Source organism: Prorops nasuta, unplaced genomic scaffold (assembly GCF_024137725.1).
Source record: "Prorops nasuta isolate Cenicafe-Biocafe unplaced genomic scaffold, Cenicafe_Pnas_1.2 PNAS00017, whole genome shotgun sequence".
In the NCBI taxonomy this organism is placed as follows: domain Eukaryota; kingdom Metazoa; phylum Arthropoda; class Insecta; order Hymenoptera; family Bethylidae; genus Prorops; species Prorops nasuta.
The window spans coordinates 3106037-3124432 of NW_027116814.1; the positions used below are offsets into that span (position 1 = coordinate 3106037).

Sequence of the window (18396 nt, forward strand, 5' to 3'; positions counted from 1 at the left end):
ATAAACAAATTAGCGCGACAATCTTAAATCGTGACGCGTTCTCGCAGGGTCCGACGCCAGTGACCGGAGGACTACCTTACACAAAAACCCGCTTAAAAATATCGGTATTCGTTTCCAAGAAAGCTCGCTTGTCGATTTTATGGATAATTCCTGGAAAATTTCTAAAGTTCCAGGAAAAGTTCGACTTACGGTTTAACGCTATCAGGAAACATTAATAGGATCGTTATCCGATTCCTGCAAAATATTCATGCGTACGCATAGCGTTAAACGGGGAATCTCTCTTAATTATGAACAATCGAGCGGTTTTCCCTCGTTCATAATTGAACTCCGACGATTAATATATTACTCGCGTCGGTTCTGCGAAGAGAGGATGCTGCGCGCGAAACGTTCCGGGATCACTCGTGTTTTTCACTCCGCTAAATAAGATCGTCGGCAAATGAATTAGTTGGCTCACTGCCATGCGAGTCATCGAGCCTGCCTATTTTACGTTATGAAGCTTCTCGAGGGCAGCGCCAGTTCCCTCCCGCTAAATAAAATCACATGCCACACGAGCTTACCTCGCCATGCGAAATATACATTCATTTGCTTTATCATCATTATCAACGCTTCCTCTTATCGCCTTAATTCCATCAAACTTTAACAAAATCTTTTTTATTCATTAATTAAACACTGAAGAATTTTTAATTTAATTTTTTACTTTTTTTTAGTTTATATGTATTGTACTATAGAGGTAAAATAGTTTAATTAGTATATATATATATACGTTTGTAGGTTGAAGGTAGAAATACGTGGCTCATTTTTATGTTCGTGTTAAAAAAACATACAATAACACGCACGTGTGTGTATTTAACGCTGCTAAAATCGCGATTGAGAGGTAATCGTTCTTAAAGATACTGTTAATAACAGCCCGCCTTAAGCTTCCTTTTTCGGAATTACGTTAGCTTCCACTGGATTTTTTTCAGGTATTTTTATGTCTTGTTTATTGTCGTTGGAGGACGAAAACTCTCTGGTACAAAACAAAACAAGTTCCAGCTTGTTTACGCTAAAAAAAGTGATCGAAGTCGAGCATCGTGAAAGCTTGACGAAATAAAATGCTCGCGCTACGCGGTGAAAGATTCTCTTATAGAAATAAGCGTATGACGACTTGCAAAACGCTACAATGTGCCGTACGTGTGTGTTTATCAATAGAGATTATCGATACGTGCGTCATTTCTTGGCAAACACTGGCAAAACGCGCGTTGATATTTACCCAAGCTCCGCTTCCTCCTCGTCATCGCGCGAGTCGTCTTAGAGTGGCCAAAGTTGGAAAAATGACGTCGAGGAGAATCTCGGGGTTCAAAGTTTACCAGGAATTCCCATCGGTATGTACGGCTAATCGTGCTAAAGATCCCTCGACTCTGTTGATATTCCTGGAAAGAGAACTCTAGGAGTATACGAGGTGGAAGAAAACATTGGACACGATTGAATAGATTTAGTTATTCGGCGCGCGCGTTTTACGCGGAACAGCGTCGAGTGTTTCTATGACGGATGGAGACGCGGTCGAATCGACGATTCGTCAATGTCACCAAACAATCTTACACTTGATTACGTAATATACCCTCGTTGCTGAACTTAAACTTGTCGTAGCGTCGCTTGTAGTCTCGTCCGCCTCCCCTCTACAAATCGACCCAATCCATGACCCTTCCCCACGACCACAGCTGAAAATGTCGCGCTGAAATATTATCTTTGATTACGAACGCCTCGCTCGCGAGACGTACTCGAATGGGCCAGGGGTAAATAGAAAAAAAAAATAGTTTTGGATCGAAGTGTGACGACTAAGAAAGCTATTTTTGAGTGTTCGTGGTACACGCTTGTCTCCAGGGTTGCTGCTTTACGCGTTCCTCCAGAATCCAGTGGGCAAGAGGAGAGGGGGGGGGGGGGGGAGTCGTAAATTTAGCGCACTGATCTCATTTCATGGTGAATCCGCCGATGGAAATAGCGCACCTACCCAGAAGAGCTGGCCTTACGTGCTCTAAGGAGAAAGTCGGTGAATGCACGATACGCGTTACTTTGCATCCCCCCCCCCCCCTTCATCTCTCTCCACTCTTCTACTTCACCCCAAAATCTACCAAAAAAACACTCGAACGACGTCATTGCGCAATTTCAACTTGTATTATTTTGCGCTTTTTTTGTTTTCTTATATTTTATACCGTGTGTATATGTATGTGTGTGTATATCCGGTATGTACCGAGTCATGCAGGCAATTGTCGTATGCGGTACAATTTCACGATGAACGTGGGGAATGTAGGGACCGTAGAAACATACATCACCATCGTAGTTAGATCATAATAATTACGGTCGCTGTCGGTATACTACATGAGGGCTTTACGCGCATTGCGATTGCACATTGCCTCTTGGTGCAATTCCGCTAACGTTGACGTCACAAGATTCCAGCAGTCTTATCACCCCCCCCCCCCCCCCTCCCTGCGCTCATAGCTTACGTACCTGCAATGGAGATTATTACTCAATCGTAGTTTAATAATTTACGGTTTACTGGATATCCATCGGGAACTGGACGTTGTTGCTCGTTTTTTCCTCCATCTCCAACCTTCCGCTTTTTTCGTCCCCGCTGATAGGCCAATTTCGATCGGAACCGGCGAGGAGTTGTTTTCCCAGCGTCGAATCAGAAACGATTACGGATATCTGCGGTTCTGATCTAGGAGGAACGAGATCTCGCTCTGTATCGATATATTTACGTTCCCGCGTTACTAGTACGTATATATATATATATATATATAATGTGTACTATGTGTACATCGTCCAGGTATAAAAATCCCTAATGCGTTTGTTTCGCGGAAACCGCATTCGTGGACCGTAGATTCCTCTGTTATTCGCCGGATGAGAGTTCTCGGTAAATCCGCGCGGAGAAATTCCGGTGATCGTCAAGAGTTTCGTTCCATCTTCGAGCGAACTGTATTTGTTTACCTTTTTTAAGTGGAAGCAGCGCCCGATCCAGCCACTCGTTTTTAGGCTACGTTGACAATGTTTTGAATAGGAGCGATGTTTGTACAACGGTGAATCGCGACTTTGCGCGAGGGTCAATTTTAGTCCGAGGTCGGATATTGTATATATATTCCGGGTATGAAATTTAGACTCGATATTAGCCCAACGAACTTTTCTCCCATTGGCTCCTCCCCGTCGACGGTGAGCACATAAACATACGCTGTTTGTTATGCCTGAAAAAGTCGTGCTCGGTGCAATCGCTCATTATCTCGCTTGGACGATTTTATCGAGAACTTGGCTAAGAAGTTTGTACTTGACGTCGCTTAAATTGCGCGCCGATTATATCGCTTAGAAACAAGGGGCATCACTTATATACTCTCCCTCTCTCTCTCTCTCTCTCTCTCTCTCTCTCTTCTTTGACTCTCGACTTTTACCCCTCCCTTACCACGCCCCCTCCCTCCAACCAATCGATATTCCGTTTATTTGTTTTCAAACCTTCGGAATTTACACTAGTCTGCGTACGAACACTGATAAAATTCGTCCCGGAAATTATAACGCAAATGCAACGTTTTCCGTGCAACCCTTCGTAAATTCCTCCCCTCTCCTCTTTTGTCACACGTGCATCACTCTCTTTCTCTCGCATTAGTTGGTATTCAACGGATCCGCAAGGTACCCCCCCCCCCCCCCGCATCAGTTTCATTCCAAGCCGCGTTAAATTTAGGATTCGCGGATACCGGAGGATCTCGGGCGAAATTGTGTTCGAAGAAGTATCGGAATTACGGAGAATCGTTCTATGAGTAAGACTCCGCGAAACGCTCGTTCGTTGGCGTTAATAATTGAAGTACGAAGAAGGAGGATAGAGCGGCATTCCGGGACGAATAAAACTGTCCCAAGCTCAATGCACGATAATACCATTTCGCGTTTATCAATATAAACACAAAGAGCGAGATAAAAATATTGCGACGCTGAACGTACGGCTCTTGGGGGAAAAAAAACATTACCTAAAGTAAACAAATCTTATTGATCAGGGATACAATGTCTGTTATGCCTTTACGAGTGTTGCTCGCTACTCGGCACGGATTTTCCACGAGCACTAATCGTTTTTCAGGGAAAAATTTGCTTGATTAATCGATTACTCTCTCTCTCCCTCTCTCCGTCTATCCGTTCCTCGACAACTAGCTTACAAACACAGTGCAATGCGGATCAATATGCATTTCTCCGTAAACTGATGGAAGCCAATGAATTCCTTTTGCAAGAGCGTATCTCTGCTCGTGTGTTTCTGTGTGTGTGTGTGTGTGTGTGGTGGAAGCAGCTGAGATTCAGAGAGCAAGAGAGTGAGAGAGAGGGAGGGAGAGCGAGGACGTATCGAGGGGGGCGCGTGCCGAGATCCGGCGTTCGACCAGCTGGTGGAACGCGTGACGTCACGCATCGCTCCATCGCCCCCCACTCTCCTCCTCTCTCCTACCGAACGTATATACATAAATACAAGACTCTCCTCTCAACCGGTTTTTGTCTCGTGAATACTCGTGATTCCCTCTGTTACTTCCTTCCCACCAAGCCGTACTCAAACACGAACGCACTCACGCACGCGCTACTCTCACGGATATCCTCGCTCGCTCCTTATACACTGTAGGAAATTGATTCGAGTGCACGTTTGCCCTGCCCTGTGCTATATACAACCGTAGAATATCGTACAAAGCGAACTCGGCTAACGCGTACACGAATGAATTTCCCCAACCGTGCTTCTCTCAACTGCTCCTTTTGGTATTTGCACGCTTCTGCGCATGCGCGTTGTGAAAAAGTCTCACTGCGTCGTTTGTTTTCGATATCGAAGTAAGGTTATGTTTATAGGTTCGTGCGTCCTCGCGCCTCGAAACGATTCGACGGGCTGCGAGTTATGCGGGGACAGTACGGGGGATCCGGAAAACACGCGGGGATATAATCAGTATTATCGGTACAAGTGATTTTGATGAAGAGGACGCGCGAGCTCCCAGTTGGAAGCGAATCGGTTTTCATGCGAAGGAGGAGCGCGAGATAGTGGGGAGAGCGTAGAGTGTGTATACACAAGTTTGACGGAGCAGGGAGTGGGGCGACCGGGGACGGCCGAAGTCGCACGAGCGCCGACGGGAGTCACCGAGTCGCAGAGCGTGCGCTCGCAAAGTAGTGGGAATGGATTTGATGCCGTCAGCGGTGAGCGGAGTGGGAATGGCGAAGTGGGGAAGAGTAGGGAGGGGGGGGGCGAAAGAAAGGGAGTAACATCTGCTCTTAGCGTGATTGCCGTGTATTGATGCGGCTTTATGTCGCATTCGCTCGCGTCCGTCAGTTTTTCCCCCCTCCTCCCCTTCGCGAAGCACGAGTCTTCATCGACCGATCGTCTCCAGAATCATTCGACTACTCTTCGCTCGTCCTTTATCAAGGCTCGAAAACAATCGCGAAAGACTAAACTTTTCCCGCTTAAACGTTCAAATTTACTCGAATCTCTGTCAGTCTCCTCTCCTCTGCTCGACAAAAAAGCGCTAGGAGCTTTTATACCCTGCTAAGCGAGAACTTTTATCTCGACCGTCCCAACATTTACCGTCACTTTTTTCGCTCGCTGATAGTACGTTAAAAAGCTTATCGGGAAATTTCGAACGGTGAGAGAAGTTTTCTCGCGGATGATCCACGAGTGGATTAGCGAAATAGGAAGGATCTTTTCAGAGTCCTCGCTGCGGGAGAAAGCCGTCCGAATGGTCACGGCCTATTTAACGAGAGTCGTGCAAGTGTACACCAGTTAAGAGAGACAGAAAGAGAGAGAGAGAGAGAGAGAAATCTCAGTACACTCTCTAAACTGGCCGAGAATACTCTCTCGCCCCCCCCCCCCCCTTCATTCCTCGCTACATTCGACACAATGCAGAGTTCCAAGTAGCAGTGTCAACAGTAAACACAGTTCGTTTACGCAGGATTTTCTTATAGCTTTCCGAGAAATCTTTCAAAACATCTTCCATAGCTGCGCGTATTAAGCAAGGGTTGAAGAATCGAGCTAAATTAGCCGGTGAAATTGATGCATAACGGGCCTTGCGATACGGAACGGTACCGCGTCCCACATGTAGATTGCAGGAAAAGTAGTAGTGTGGTAGTTGGTAGTAGCAGCGAGACAGAACAGTGGGCAAGAGACTGATCGCGGCGCGAGGTTACCGCGATCCTCCGGTAGATGGAGATGCAAGACAATCAACGATTTCTCTTTCTCCCCACCGTTAGCAGCTCGATTAGTCAACTCCCAATCACCGTTTTACATTCGTTGAAGCAGAAATTTTTCTATAATCTCATTGTTGACCCAAAGAGTTTCCTCATTTTTTTTATATCCCAGCCTCTCCTTGGTGACAAGAAGGAGAGGCGCGATTCGTCGGTAAACGCCATAAAGTCGCGTAATAAAAGCCAACGAGTGGAAAACTATAGTTGCATATATATATATAGCGACGCGTACATTTTACTGGAAAGAACCTTGCTTCGGAGGCTCGCGAATAAAATGTCGTATACTTTGTCCTTCCAGAATCGTGTCCTTGCTGACGCACTTTGTGGTAAATGATCGTTTACAGGACGAGAGAGACAAACGTTCGATAAGGAAAGAATCCAAAGCAAGAAAACTAAATCGACTAATTCAATCGATGCCAAATAAACAATTTTTGTGCATTTTACGACACGTGAATAAAATGGCGTCTACTTAGTCCTTCCAAAATCTTGTATCCCGTGTCCTTGCCAATGTACTTGTAGTAAATGCTCATTTACCGGACTCAAGAAACAAGTGTTTGCTAAACAAAAAATTCAAAGCGAAAAATCTGAACCACCCAAACAATTTTTGTGCATTGTTCTATATATAGTATATCACTAGTTAGTCCTGTCGCACTCTCGCTAAACGTTCTCTTTCGACTCCCGCGAACGTTCATCGATCCTTCGGAATGCGATAACTGGCGATTTCCGAACAATTCGTTGCATTGTCGGGAAATCAACAGGCGAGAGTCCAGTTTCGATTCTCGCGATCTCTCGAAACTCTTTGGAATCGAACTGCGATAGCTTTCGCGCAGTGTTTATCAAACAAGCGGCAACTGGACGAGATAAGGCTCGTAATGAGTCAACTATATAATTCCTTGCAACGTGAATTCGCGGATCGAGATAAAATTCGTGATGATGCATCAGGGTAGAGGGGGGGGGGGGGGGTAGAGAGGGATGGAAAAAAATAGCCGCGCGGGGCAAGGGGCGCCAGTTCAGCGTCCGAGGGTTATTTATAAGCGCAAAAGACGATTTCTTTTTGTGGCCGCGCGCGCGCATTCCTTTCAAGGCCCCCGCGGAGAGCGGTCGTACGACTCGCTTTTTACGCTCTCCACCACTACCCCCCCCCCCCCTACACCCCCACCCCCAACATTTTCCATTTTCCACCATCACAATCAACTCGTTCCTCGCCTTTGTTTCCCGCATAAACAACGAACCACGTGCCATGGTCCCGCTTCTTTTTCATCATCCCCTTAAAAAAAATAACCCCCCCCCCCCCCTCCCGATCCTCATCATCGGCGTAAAATTCTCTCGTGTTTTACTTCCTCCAGAACCACGGAACTTTATCCTTCCAGGATCTAATTTTCTCTCGAGGCCGCGCCGTCCCGTTAATTGCCCGAAGACACTCTGCTCCGCCATTTTGGTTCCTTCCAAATTTCTCTCTTTTCTCGTTATTCCGCAATGATTTTTTATTTCGTGAGTGGGAAACAATTGTCCATCGCAGGCTAAATTTTAATTCGTCGATCCAACAGCGAAATTTTGGACCAATCAGGGACAGGTAGATCGTTCTTGGTCTCAGTCGGTGCACGAGCCACGGTTTTATAGGTTATAGGTGGCCTAGACTAACTTTCTCCGTTAAGGAAAAAACGGCAAGAGTTACCTAACCTGCCGCGAGTCTCGTGTACCTTGCATTCACCGACGCTACTGCTGTGCAGCTAGCGAGCGGGCTCCTCTTTTGCTCTTTCTCTCTCTTCCCACCCCCCCTAACCAATACTAATGCGCTTAGCCGCGTACCTTGGTAATTACTCGAGCGAGTCTATAGACTGCAGACTACTCGGGGCCTTGGGGCCCAGCCCAGCGCGTGCTCTTAACTCGACAACTTTCGATATTACACGGTTTATATATACCCCCCCCCTTTCTATAACCACGTCTAAAACTCCTATCCCGTTCCATCGATCGCTCAAGTTCAATTAATCCTGTCGGAAATTCCGAAAGTCCTGCGATTCCCCTAGAACAATAAAGTATTTTCTCAAAAATTCCCCAAAGGACCCCCCCCCCCCCCCAAATTCAAGGATCAATTTCCAAAAATCGCAATCATTTCGAATAATTATTGGCTTGGACCAGTTTTTTCGAGTGTCGAAGGAAAAGTAAAAGTCGAGAGGCGGAAGTAAAAGTGGAAGCACACTTTGGCAATGGAGGGGGGGGGGGGGGGGCACGACACGACGGCTCGTTTATGAAAAGGAAAAGGAAAGAGAATTGCCCGTGCGCCGGAGGGTCGAGGGCCGCGCATCTATTTTCGTGTGTGCGAGAACGAGCCACTTTAATACGGTCAGCTAACTAACGAGCTAATTGTAAACCTTAACCGGTGGACCCGTTTCCGACCTCCCTTCCCCTACTTCCGTGCCCCCCCCCCCCCCCGGTCAAAATAAATCCCTGCTAATTCCACGCCGCTCGTTCACTCTTACTTTCCCAATCGATCCTCGATTCTTCGATGCCCCACGCTCCGATGAAAATTTACGAATGACTCTCCGACTGACCTACTTCCCCCCCCCCCTCTTTTGTGTTACTAGATCGTTCTCAGGAATTCGAAAATCTTTCCGCGTGATTTTTCGCGGTATTAATAAATAAAAGTCTCCATTTTTAATTTTTGTCGATAAATGAGTAAAGAGAAAAGTTTTTTTTTATAATCGAGTCTCTGCGACCAATCCTTATTTACCAATCGCGGCTGAGATTATTGAGAAACTCTGGTTAGAGGGGGGGGGATGGGCATGCGCGCTAATATTAACCGGATGTCGCAACGCACAGTCAATCTTAGCAAGAGTTAATCCCATGGAAATCTTTCATTTTCATTCATTATGCATAATTAAAAGTTTTTATTAAATCTCTCTCTCTCTCTCTCTCTCTCTCTCTCTCTCTCAGCCCCCCCCCCTCCGAAACTCAACTCCTCGATGCTGAGGTCTTGAAAAATATTCATAGGTGAATTATTCGCTCCAAGGGTGGAAATGGATAATTCGTTGTTGGAATTCTCGCTTTTTAATCGCGTTGCACAATGGCTAAATAGAGAGGAGAGTCTCTATGCGAGTGACGCGAATAAAAATCAATGAATCCTCTCGATGCGCTCTACTCGATTTATCACTCTCTCTCGCCAGCTCATCCTTTCTGCTTTACAGCTGTTTTTAATACCTTCGCAGGGGAGATAACTCACCCTCGCGCTTTTAACGATGTGAATTTTTGATTTAATTATGCAAACCACGAAGATTCCATCCCCCACCCTCTTCCACTTCTTCTTCCTACGTATATATGTCAATATTTGTTACGAGAGACTCGTGAATTGTACTGTATATATATGTCTAATTTTTTCAAAATTTATTTTTTTGTTATTCACTATTTTCAAAACGCACTATAACTAATATTTAGGAAAAATTTGCAAAGATATTTTCCTCTAAGTTGAATCCTACAAAAATCTGTAAAATTAAATTTTATTATATAAGATTGCCAATTTGCAGTGAATTAACCAATCACCATAAGTATTTTCAAAAAATTGGCAATTTTTGTAAGATTCATCCTAAATTTATATAGTAAAAAGTTTGAGAAAATTCCTGCAGGAAAATTTAATATTTTTTATAATTATATCATATATATCACACTTTGTATATATATATTTTATAAAAAAAAAGTTTGCTTCAGCAAATTGAATTTTTTGCTCGAGGTTAAAACAAGATTTTAATAAATTCCTCTTCTTGCAGACGCTACTAAGATGAGATTGGAGGTGGCACGCAGACCAACGATGTTTTCCCCCAAGTATCGCGCTGGCGAGGAGCGCCGACGATTTCTGAAAATCTCGGCTCGCAAACTCCGCAGGATCGAAGATCCGGAATCCAGTCTCTGCAGATCGGTACTCATCAACAATGCAGTGAAGAGGCTGCAGAAGGAGAATCGAGATGAGAAGACGAAGAGCTACAGCCTACCGATAATCAATTACCTCGACGATGATGTGAAGGAAAACGACGTCAGCAACCTTATCGTAACCGGTGACGACGATGCTTCGAGAAAGAGGTACGTTGAGGTCGTTGACACGCAAATACGAAAGAAGAGCCAATTTTGGAGCTAGTTGTGGATGATAAAGCATCTGGGAGATAGTCTCAAGTGGCTGTAAAAAAAACTACGATTTTGTATAAAGTATTTATTTTTTATATAAGAATAGCATATATATGTTGTTAGAACAAAAAAATTAACGAGTGATCGTATTACTGAGTCTTACTTAATTTTATGTTAAATTTAACGAAGGAGATTGGTTAAAGTGAAAAAATACTAAATCGAATAGAGAAAAATGCTAAATTGAAGAATTTCTAAAGAATCTGTGTTTTAAAATTGTCCACTTGTAAATGATAAATTATTTGAAAAATAATCTCAAGTACCTGAAAAAAGCTATAATTTTATATAAAGAATGAATTTTTAAGGATAGCGTATATAGATATGTTTTTAAGACAAAAAGAATTAACGAGTGATTATATTACTGAGTTTTAATTAATTTTATGTTAAATTTAACGAAGGAGATTGGTTAAAGTGAAAAAAATACTAATCGCGAATTCGAGTACCTGCACTAGTGAGCACTGAGAATATCTCTATCCTCTGCTTTCATATTAATAATAACAAGATAGAGATACACTCAGTATGCAACCAATGCAGGTCTCCGAATTCACGATAAGTCGAAAGAGAATAAATTGTTAAATTGAAGAATTGATGAACAATCTGTTTTAAAATTGTATTAAAATTCTTGATAATGTAGTTTATAATATCGTTAAAGAAACACTCTGTATAAGTCTGATTATATATATAGGATTAAATTATTTATTGATAATAATTGAAATAAACTCGAGAAATTAATGAAATTATTTTTCGTAGACTCAGCAAGGACTCGAGGAACGACGGAGTGTCCCCGAAACGACAGAGGCACGACGACCTAGACCTGCAGGACGACGTCTTCAGCAACTTCTACATTCTTCCACCAACCCCGAGATTGTTGTCGCAAATCGACGAAGCGCAAGACACAGAAACGGAGAGGATGTACTTCGAGGACCGCTTGAGTTCCGGAAGCATCTCGATCGCCAGCGAGAGGACGTCCTCGAGCACGACGTCGGGCAGCACCGTCAACGGCGTGGCATCGACCAGCAGTTTCTTCGTCTCCGACCTCGACGAGATCTCGAGATCGACGACGGACATGATGGAAGTGGCCGATGCGGTCGGCTGCGACGCCGACAGGATCTGCGACTTTGCAAGGTTCGCGGACTCCGCGAAGACCCTCGAGGAACGATTGGTGGAGCTGCAAAACTTCGAGGACCACTTTGATCTAGCCAAATTCGAAAGGAACAACAACCAGAGCTGTGGGAGAGCCTTCCACGATATTCAAACCTTTCACAGCCTGGTACCAGGACTGGAGACCTAGAGTAGGGGACCAGCGTCAACGTCGAGCCAATGCTTGTCTCGAAGATGCTCTCGGTCGCTGACTCAAACTTTAGCGAATTTTTCTGTTTCATGAGGGTCGCAAAGCACGAGAGCCGATAGAAGTCTTTCTTATTGCTCTTGGTACCACTCTTCAGGGTTGTCTTTCAACGGGTCACAGACGTGTGACGGAAAGCGCTTTGATATTTCACGGTCAACTAGCTCCGTGCTTTGCGTGCCCCATATATATATATATATATATATATATATATATATATATATATATATATATATATATATATCGAGAAGCTTTCAATGCCACACCAGCACACCATGCCTTCTCAACAAGTGGAAAAGTCGTTGACCAATATACAACTGTTAGTTCCTCGGATATCGTGTTGCGTTACCCCATTGGGGCATTCGATTGTAACCTTCTTCTTAATTCTTTTACAATTGATTCAACTGCATCGTGCTTCTATCGCTAAAGTAGGTTCGAGGGGCTTCTGCGAACAGAATATGAGAGAATCTGTCGGGTCCACACTATTGTTGGACGTTTAACGAAGGACCAAAAATGCTAGATAATAAACAAACTCTTAAGCCAATATCATCATCGTCATCGTTCTGGATCCTCCAAATGTTGATTGGACCAAAAATTGGCTCTTATTAGAGAATGTAGAAAAAGAGACTAGAGCCAAGAAATGTTGATGAGGGAGAGATTCTTCATTTTTAGTAATCCGACTTTCCAACGGTACCATAGAGATATTCTACAAGTGGATTTACGTAAAGAGTGCAGTGGCAATAAAAATCATGATGAAAAGTCTGACGACGTGCGTTAGATCGCTGGTAACCCAAATGATCTTTTTGCAAGAAGAGGAGCGATAGAAGATTCTCCAGGAAATAGAAGAACGAACGCGCGTTTAGCTATGTGTGACCGGAGACTATAGACTATAAATTAACTCGATTATTACTGAGCGACCTTTCCTCTAAACACAAAAATAGATGCTGGCCAATGAGGTTTTCCACTCGTGAAATTACATTAAAGCATGAGCAGCTGTCGCAGAGCATGTTTCATCGTTCCTTTTGAGAAAGCTAGATCAATTGACATTAAAAAGAGATATACAAACAAGAACCATCAAGGACTGAAGAATCTAAATTCTTACATAGCTTTTACACTCTATAAGTTATTTGCGAAAGAAACAACTATTCTCCGCGTAGAATAGTTTCATAAGCCCCTAAATGTATATGTGTATACACTATTAAAGAATATAAAGCTATGCTAACATGGATTGACACGCGCGCACACAGATAAACACGATTGTACATATATTGTGTAAATATAATTAGGGCATAATGTGAATTGTAAAAGGTAAATGCGACGGTAGCGCCAGTATGGGACCGAGGGGTTTATATAGAATGAGGAAAAAAAACAAAGAAACGGAATTTAAAATGATAAATTCTGTTGCAAGTTTTGGCGCCTGTTCGAATAGGTAGGCTAGCCACACGAATATTCATAATAATAAAGCGGTAAACTCTATATAAGCAATAGAAATATTACTACGCCACGATAGGCCTTAGCTCTTTTATGTTCTTCAGTTTTCTTTTTTCTTCTTTCTCTTTTGAATTCTCTTTGGTTGATCTTTATTAATTCGACAAAATATTTAACTAGCTGGTAATATTACCGTAATCGGTGTATGTATGTACATACTTGTGTATATATGTATATATATATACTAATGCACGGGGTGGCTTCCTTGGAAAAGTACCGCTACACCACATTGTTATTCATGAAACTTAATGAAATTATAACTCGGCTCTGATTTTGATTATAATATATTTAAAGGGTAAATCTAATCTCGAGTGAACAAAATCGATAACAAAGTTTCATTCTCTCCTAGACTTTTCTTTTATTTATGAATCTTCGATAATTTTCTATAAATACCAAAATATATATACATACATAAATAGTATATGCATATACTGTATTTCACGGGCTTCTATTTATTCGCGTCTAATCGTGAAAGCTCCATTTCTTTTTTATACGCGGTTTGTATTGCAATGTGTATCTTGCGAAAGGTATTTCATCACAGCGTTCATCAACTTTAAATTAGCAATACGGAGTGGAGATGAGTTGGCGTATTTATTACGTATACGATTATTTGTTAAAAGGAAACACTCAATTTATTTTTACATTGTTATTACAATTTGACGAGATTGATTTGTGCTTTGTTAATACGACAGTTTTAGTTCAATTTCGTTCGTCGAAACTTTATGAAAGAAGAGAGATTGAATTATGTTTTTCGTTCCGATCTGTTTTTTTAAGCGATGCATTTACCGATAGCTCTGCGATACTTCGGTAACTCCGTTTTTATTATGTTCGGTGCAATAGTTTTTCTTTCTTGTTATCACTCGTTTTCTTTTTGACAAATAAATAATGTGACCAATGAACATTATATTCTCATTCAATTTGTTTTTCGTCGACTGTTATGCTGCGACTTGAAGCGTGTTTGCGAATTCAAAATTGTAACGAACGATAAGGAAACCGTGTGCAAAAGAGAAAATCGATCCACGGAAAAACAATTGCTTTTCTCTGCACCGCCACGCCAAGTCTTTTTATTTTTTGTTGTATTGTTTTTTTATCAATCATGCGAAACAGTTCACATACGTTTGATATTTGCTGCATATGCACGTATTCGAGCGGCTGATAAGACGTACTACTTGATAAAATATTGGTCCTTTCGCAAGCGTTATCATTCTACTCTTTCGTATAGCCTTTGCATTCTCATTGCAATTCGTTCGTTGAAAGCCTTATATTATCGAGTTAGGGGGCAAATATTATACATTCAGAGATTTTTATATGTTCGTTGACAAAAATTGAAAATAAAATATAATGAAATTGTATATTGTACTTAAATGGTAATTTCTCTTGGTAATAAAACAATCGCACAACTCTCAAGGGAGAGGATGACACGCGCGCTATTGCTTGTCGAAAAGAAATCAGCGGTTTGTAATAAAAATTGCATTAGGTATCGTGCGAATCATAAGGCTATATGAAAATAACAATCCTACTTCGAGTGTCGAATCGCAATTCAATAAGGGAGAGAGGCACTCGTTGGTTAGATGGCAAGAATCACGCCAATTTTCAATAATTAGCATCGAATTGAAATGAAACGAAAAATTGTAATGAGTGGCCCAAAGCCGTTTTTGTAAATATCCGTCTTAGCTTCATTAAGGCAACTAGCTATGTATAAAGTTTCGTACGTTGTTTAGGTTTTTAGAATTAGTTATACAACATCAGTTACCAATTATATTGAACAAATTGCAAATAAACAAAAAAAATATATACAAATATCAAGTATAACATTATTTCCTTCTCCTCTCCAGTCTTACCTTCCAAATACTTCCAACGGTATTTAATGGTAAACCAAAGGATTTCGGTGAAATAACATCGATCTTCCTATTTATTGTTTTTTTAAGTCTTTTATTTTTTTTTTAATATTATAATGTTGCGAATATATACAGAGGATGAAGAACTAATAATAGTAACTAGTAGAGTTTAAAACTAAATAAACAAAAGGTTATCATAATAGTATTAACGTGTGTTAATATTAATTTAAATAACATAATATTCGTAAACATGTATGAGCCCAAACGCAAGCAATCATAATGCTGTATGTAGAAAACGATAATGTTGCTGACGCTAAAATTCTTTTTCTTTTTCTCAAATAAAAAGACATGCGAAATGTTGCAGTCATTTCAATGACGTAATTGTTAAACATCTCCATTTGCATGACCCGTGCATACCGTTAGCTCTCTATATAATCGAGAACATTTTGTTAAATAAATCTTTACATAGAAATTTTAGCTAAATTCCACCTTTTTATCGCGTATACGTTAGACTTGATTCCCCCAATTCAGTTTCAAGAGAAAATAAAAATTTAGGTTACAATTTCATTATCTTTATCTGTTTGAAAATAAAAAAGAATTTCAAGTAACACTGGGTCTAACGATTGTTACGACAGGGCCCAGAATCGTCCTTTAAGAGAGGTTTGTTTATGAACTCGCGCGTATTACGAAAAACACCGAATCGGTGAAGCCAGACTGTGTCTTGGCAGAACCCCCACTCTGACCCCCAAGCCCGTACAGTTGTACGAGCTTGGAGGCAAAGTGGGGATCTCCGTTTAGACACAGACTGGCTTCACTGAGTCAACGATAGATGTTTATTGTTATCATTCGTTTAACTAGTTAAATCTACGCGGTCTTTTTGCTGTTATTAAGTAACGTATTTTTGATACTTCATTCAATTTAATCTAATTTTGACTTGCATAAAGTTGCAGCTACAAATTATTAGCTTTGTTATAATCATTACGCGATTTCTTATTACTAAAAAAGAATTTGATTTTTTTTCTCAATATTTTTGATTTAGCTATATCGTAGCATAATTATTAAGTATATAACGTTAGTGAATAATTTTTAAGTAAGAGTGAACAAAGTGCAACATTCCAAACGTAAGCGGCGCTTGTACAGTCACCAGGTAACAATTTGTATAATTTATTATTTCATCTATACGTAGCAAATCGTGTATTAATGCGTTAACTATGTATTGCAATCGCTTCGAATATTTCTTAATTTTAAAAATCTTGCTTCAGAGAATCACATTAGTTTATCGAAAAAAGTTATTATTGAAAATGTTCTTCCTGTCTCGTATATCATATTATTATTATTCGAAACAATAATTTTATGGACAATTTTCATTACCGAACATGCAAGCTATAATATATCTATCGCACGAAATAAATATTTGATTCAAAGTATATAGTTAATTACAAAGTCTTCAATGGTTAAAGATTATGGAAATAAAATGATCAATAACGACACAATCGTATGTCTTAAACTCGGTAATGAAAATTTAGAGTAAACATGTCAAAAGTTGAAAGCTACGGCAGTGCTGATCGATTAACAATTAAGTATCCTCCTTTATCTGGTAAAACTCTAGAAACATTATAAAACTCTAGTACTACAAACGGTGCCTCGGGTCTTGCAGTTTGGATCATCATACAACGAAAAACCTTTGTCACATGCTCTGAATACACAGCGTTTTCGCGCAACTTTGTTTTTGCCCTAATTATTGCTTTGTCTGCATAATTTCGCTTAACGATTCTGCGTCCTTCAACAAGCTCAACCTCCATAAACTTTCGTTAATTTCGCGGACAATCTTTTCCACATTGTTCGACAGGCTCGCTACGAAATAGCCAACCTGCGTCGATTCAGGAAGGGACGTTTGAGCATGCTTCTAAAAACTATCGCGTCCAAAAAGGATAAAATGAAATCATGCCAAAAAACGAAGTCGCGATGTTACAATCACAAGTTCTTTTCCCACTCTACATTCGTGGTTGCTCGTAAACTCCAAGGACGTTTGATCGAACTAAAATTCAGAGTTGAATTAAAATGTGTGGAGCAAAATTTTGCTCAATTTTACTGTTGATGGAGTTTGCGAGTGCACGTGGCACGTCGCGTTACAATGTTGCGAAATTAACATTAGTCGTCGTATGCGCGCGCGAGTGCCACTACAATTTTCCTTCTTCGTCTCATCTCATTCTTCCCTTCCTTCAACCGGGTCTCCCCTGATAATTCCTATTGAGCGCGTCAATCGTCGTCTATCGGTATCGCGCGTTATTCAGAATATACTTTACATTCTTTTGTTTATTCGCAGAAAAATAGAATTCTTAAAACTTAAACGCAGTGTTTTTTGTTGTATCGTCTCGCACCACTTCACACATATTTCTCTCTCTCTCTCTCTCGCTCTCCTTATCTCGTTATCACTTTTTGCACTTATCACGGAGCAAACGCGCAGCGATCGTTGGGAGAAGCTTTCGTTTCGCAATCTAAAATTTCTCCAATTTTACATTTCTTGCTCTGTTTCGAATCGAACGGTGCGCGCTATCTCCAGCAGCAACGGTCGAATCTCGGTTGGCGATTTTACACCTCGCACAGCTTTTTTCGCTCATCATCAACAATCCTGATGATTCGTAAACGAGAAACCATTGCTCGTATTTCGCTCAAATTCGACATATATATATATATACTTTCTGCTTTATATTTATATAGATATATCAAAAATATCCTTATTAAAATAGAGCATTTATATTAATAACATACCGTCGAGTACCTTGCCAGTACCAAAGATTTTTTAGGCTTGCCGCACATTAAATCGCGTAACGTCTTACGTCCGCACAACGCGACGCGTAAAGAGTGCCATAGAGCTGTGTGTGCCTTGTCGTACGGCGCACTCTTTACGTGCCGTGCGGTATAAGGCGTTAAGTGATTTTATGTGTTCCAAACCTGACTCGCTATTTATGCACACACACACACATGTATACGTATATTTATATGTGCGCAATGCTCAGCGTGATTGATTCGTCCTTTTTCCATATAATGTATATATATATATATATATACATTTATATATGCATACGTACAATAATCAGAACATCATCGAAACGCGCATATATTTATCCATATACACACCAGTGCTGACACATTTCATTCGTTTCCAACTCTCGGCGCCGACTTGTGAGTAGGAGTTTTAAACCATTCATTCGTCTCCCCTTCTCCGTTTCCTTCTTTTTTACAATCGATTTTACATTGCTCCCCATTGCGAATTGTTGCGAAAAACACTAGCATCCAAAGGCCTCGATTTGTCATTTTGAAACTTTCGTTACATCCACA

At 41.2% G+C, this 18396-nt stretch overlaps 1 protein-coding gene across 2 annotated transcripts in view; it reads left to right on the forward strand.

Moving 5' to 3' along the window:
• LOC136779622 (uncharacterized) overlaps positions 1–15016 on the forward strand; it is a 106834-nt gene extending 91818 nt beyond the window's left edge. For both annotated transcript variants that reach the window (XM_066737309.1, XM_066737310.1), the window contains exons 2-3: positions 9975–10284; positions 11134–15016. In XM_066737309.1, coding sequence (XP_066593406.1) covers positions 9975–10284; positions 11134–11674 — 851 coding nt within the window. In that variant the 3' untranslated portion in view covers positions 11675–15016. The remainder of the gene's footprint in view (positions 1–9974; positions 10285–11133) is intronic.
• Positions 15017–18396: the final 3380 nt, after the last annotated feature.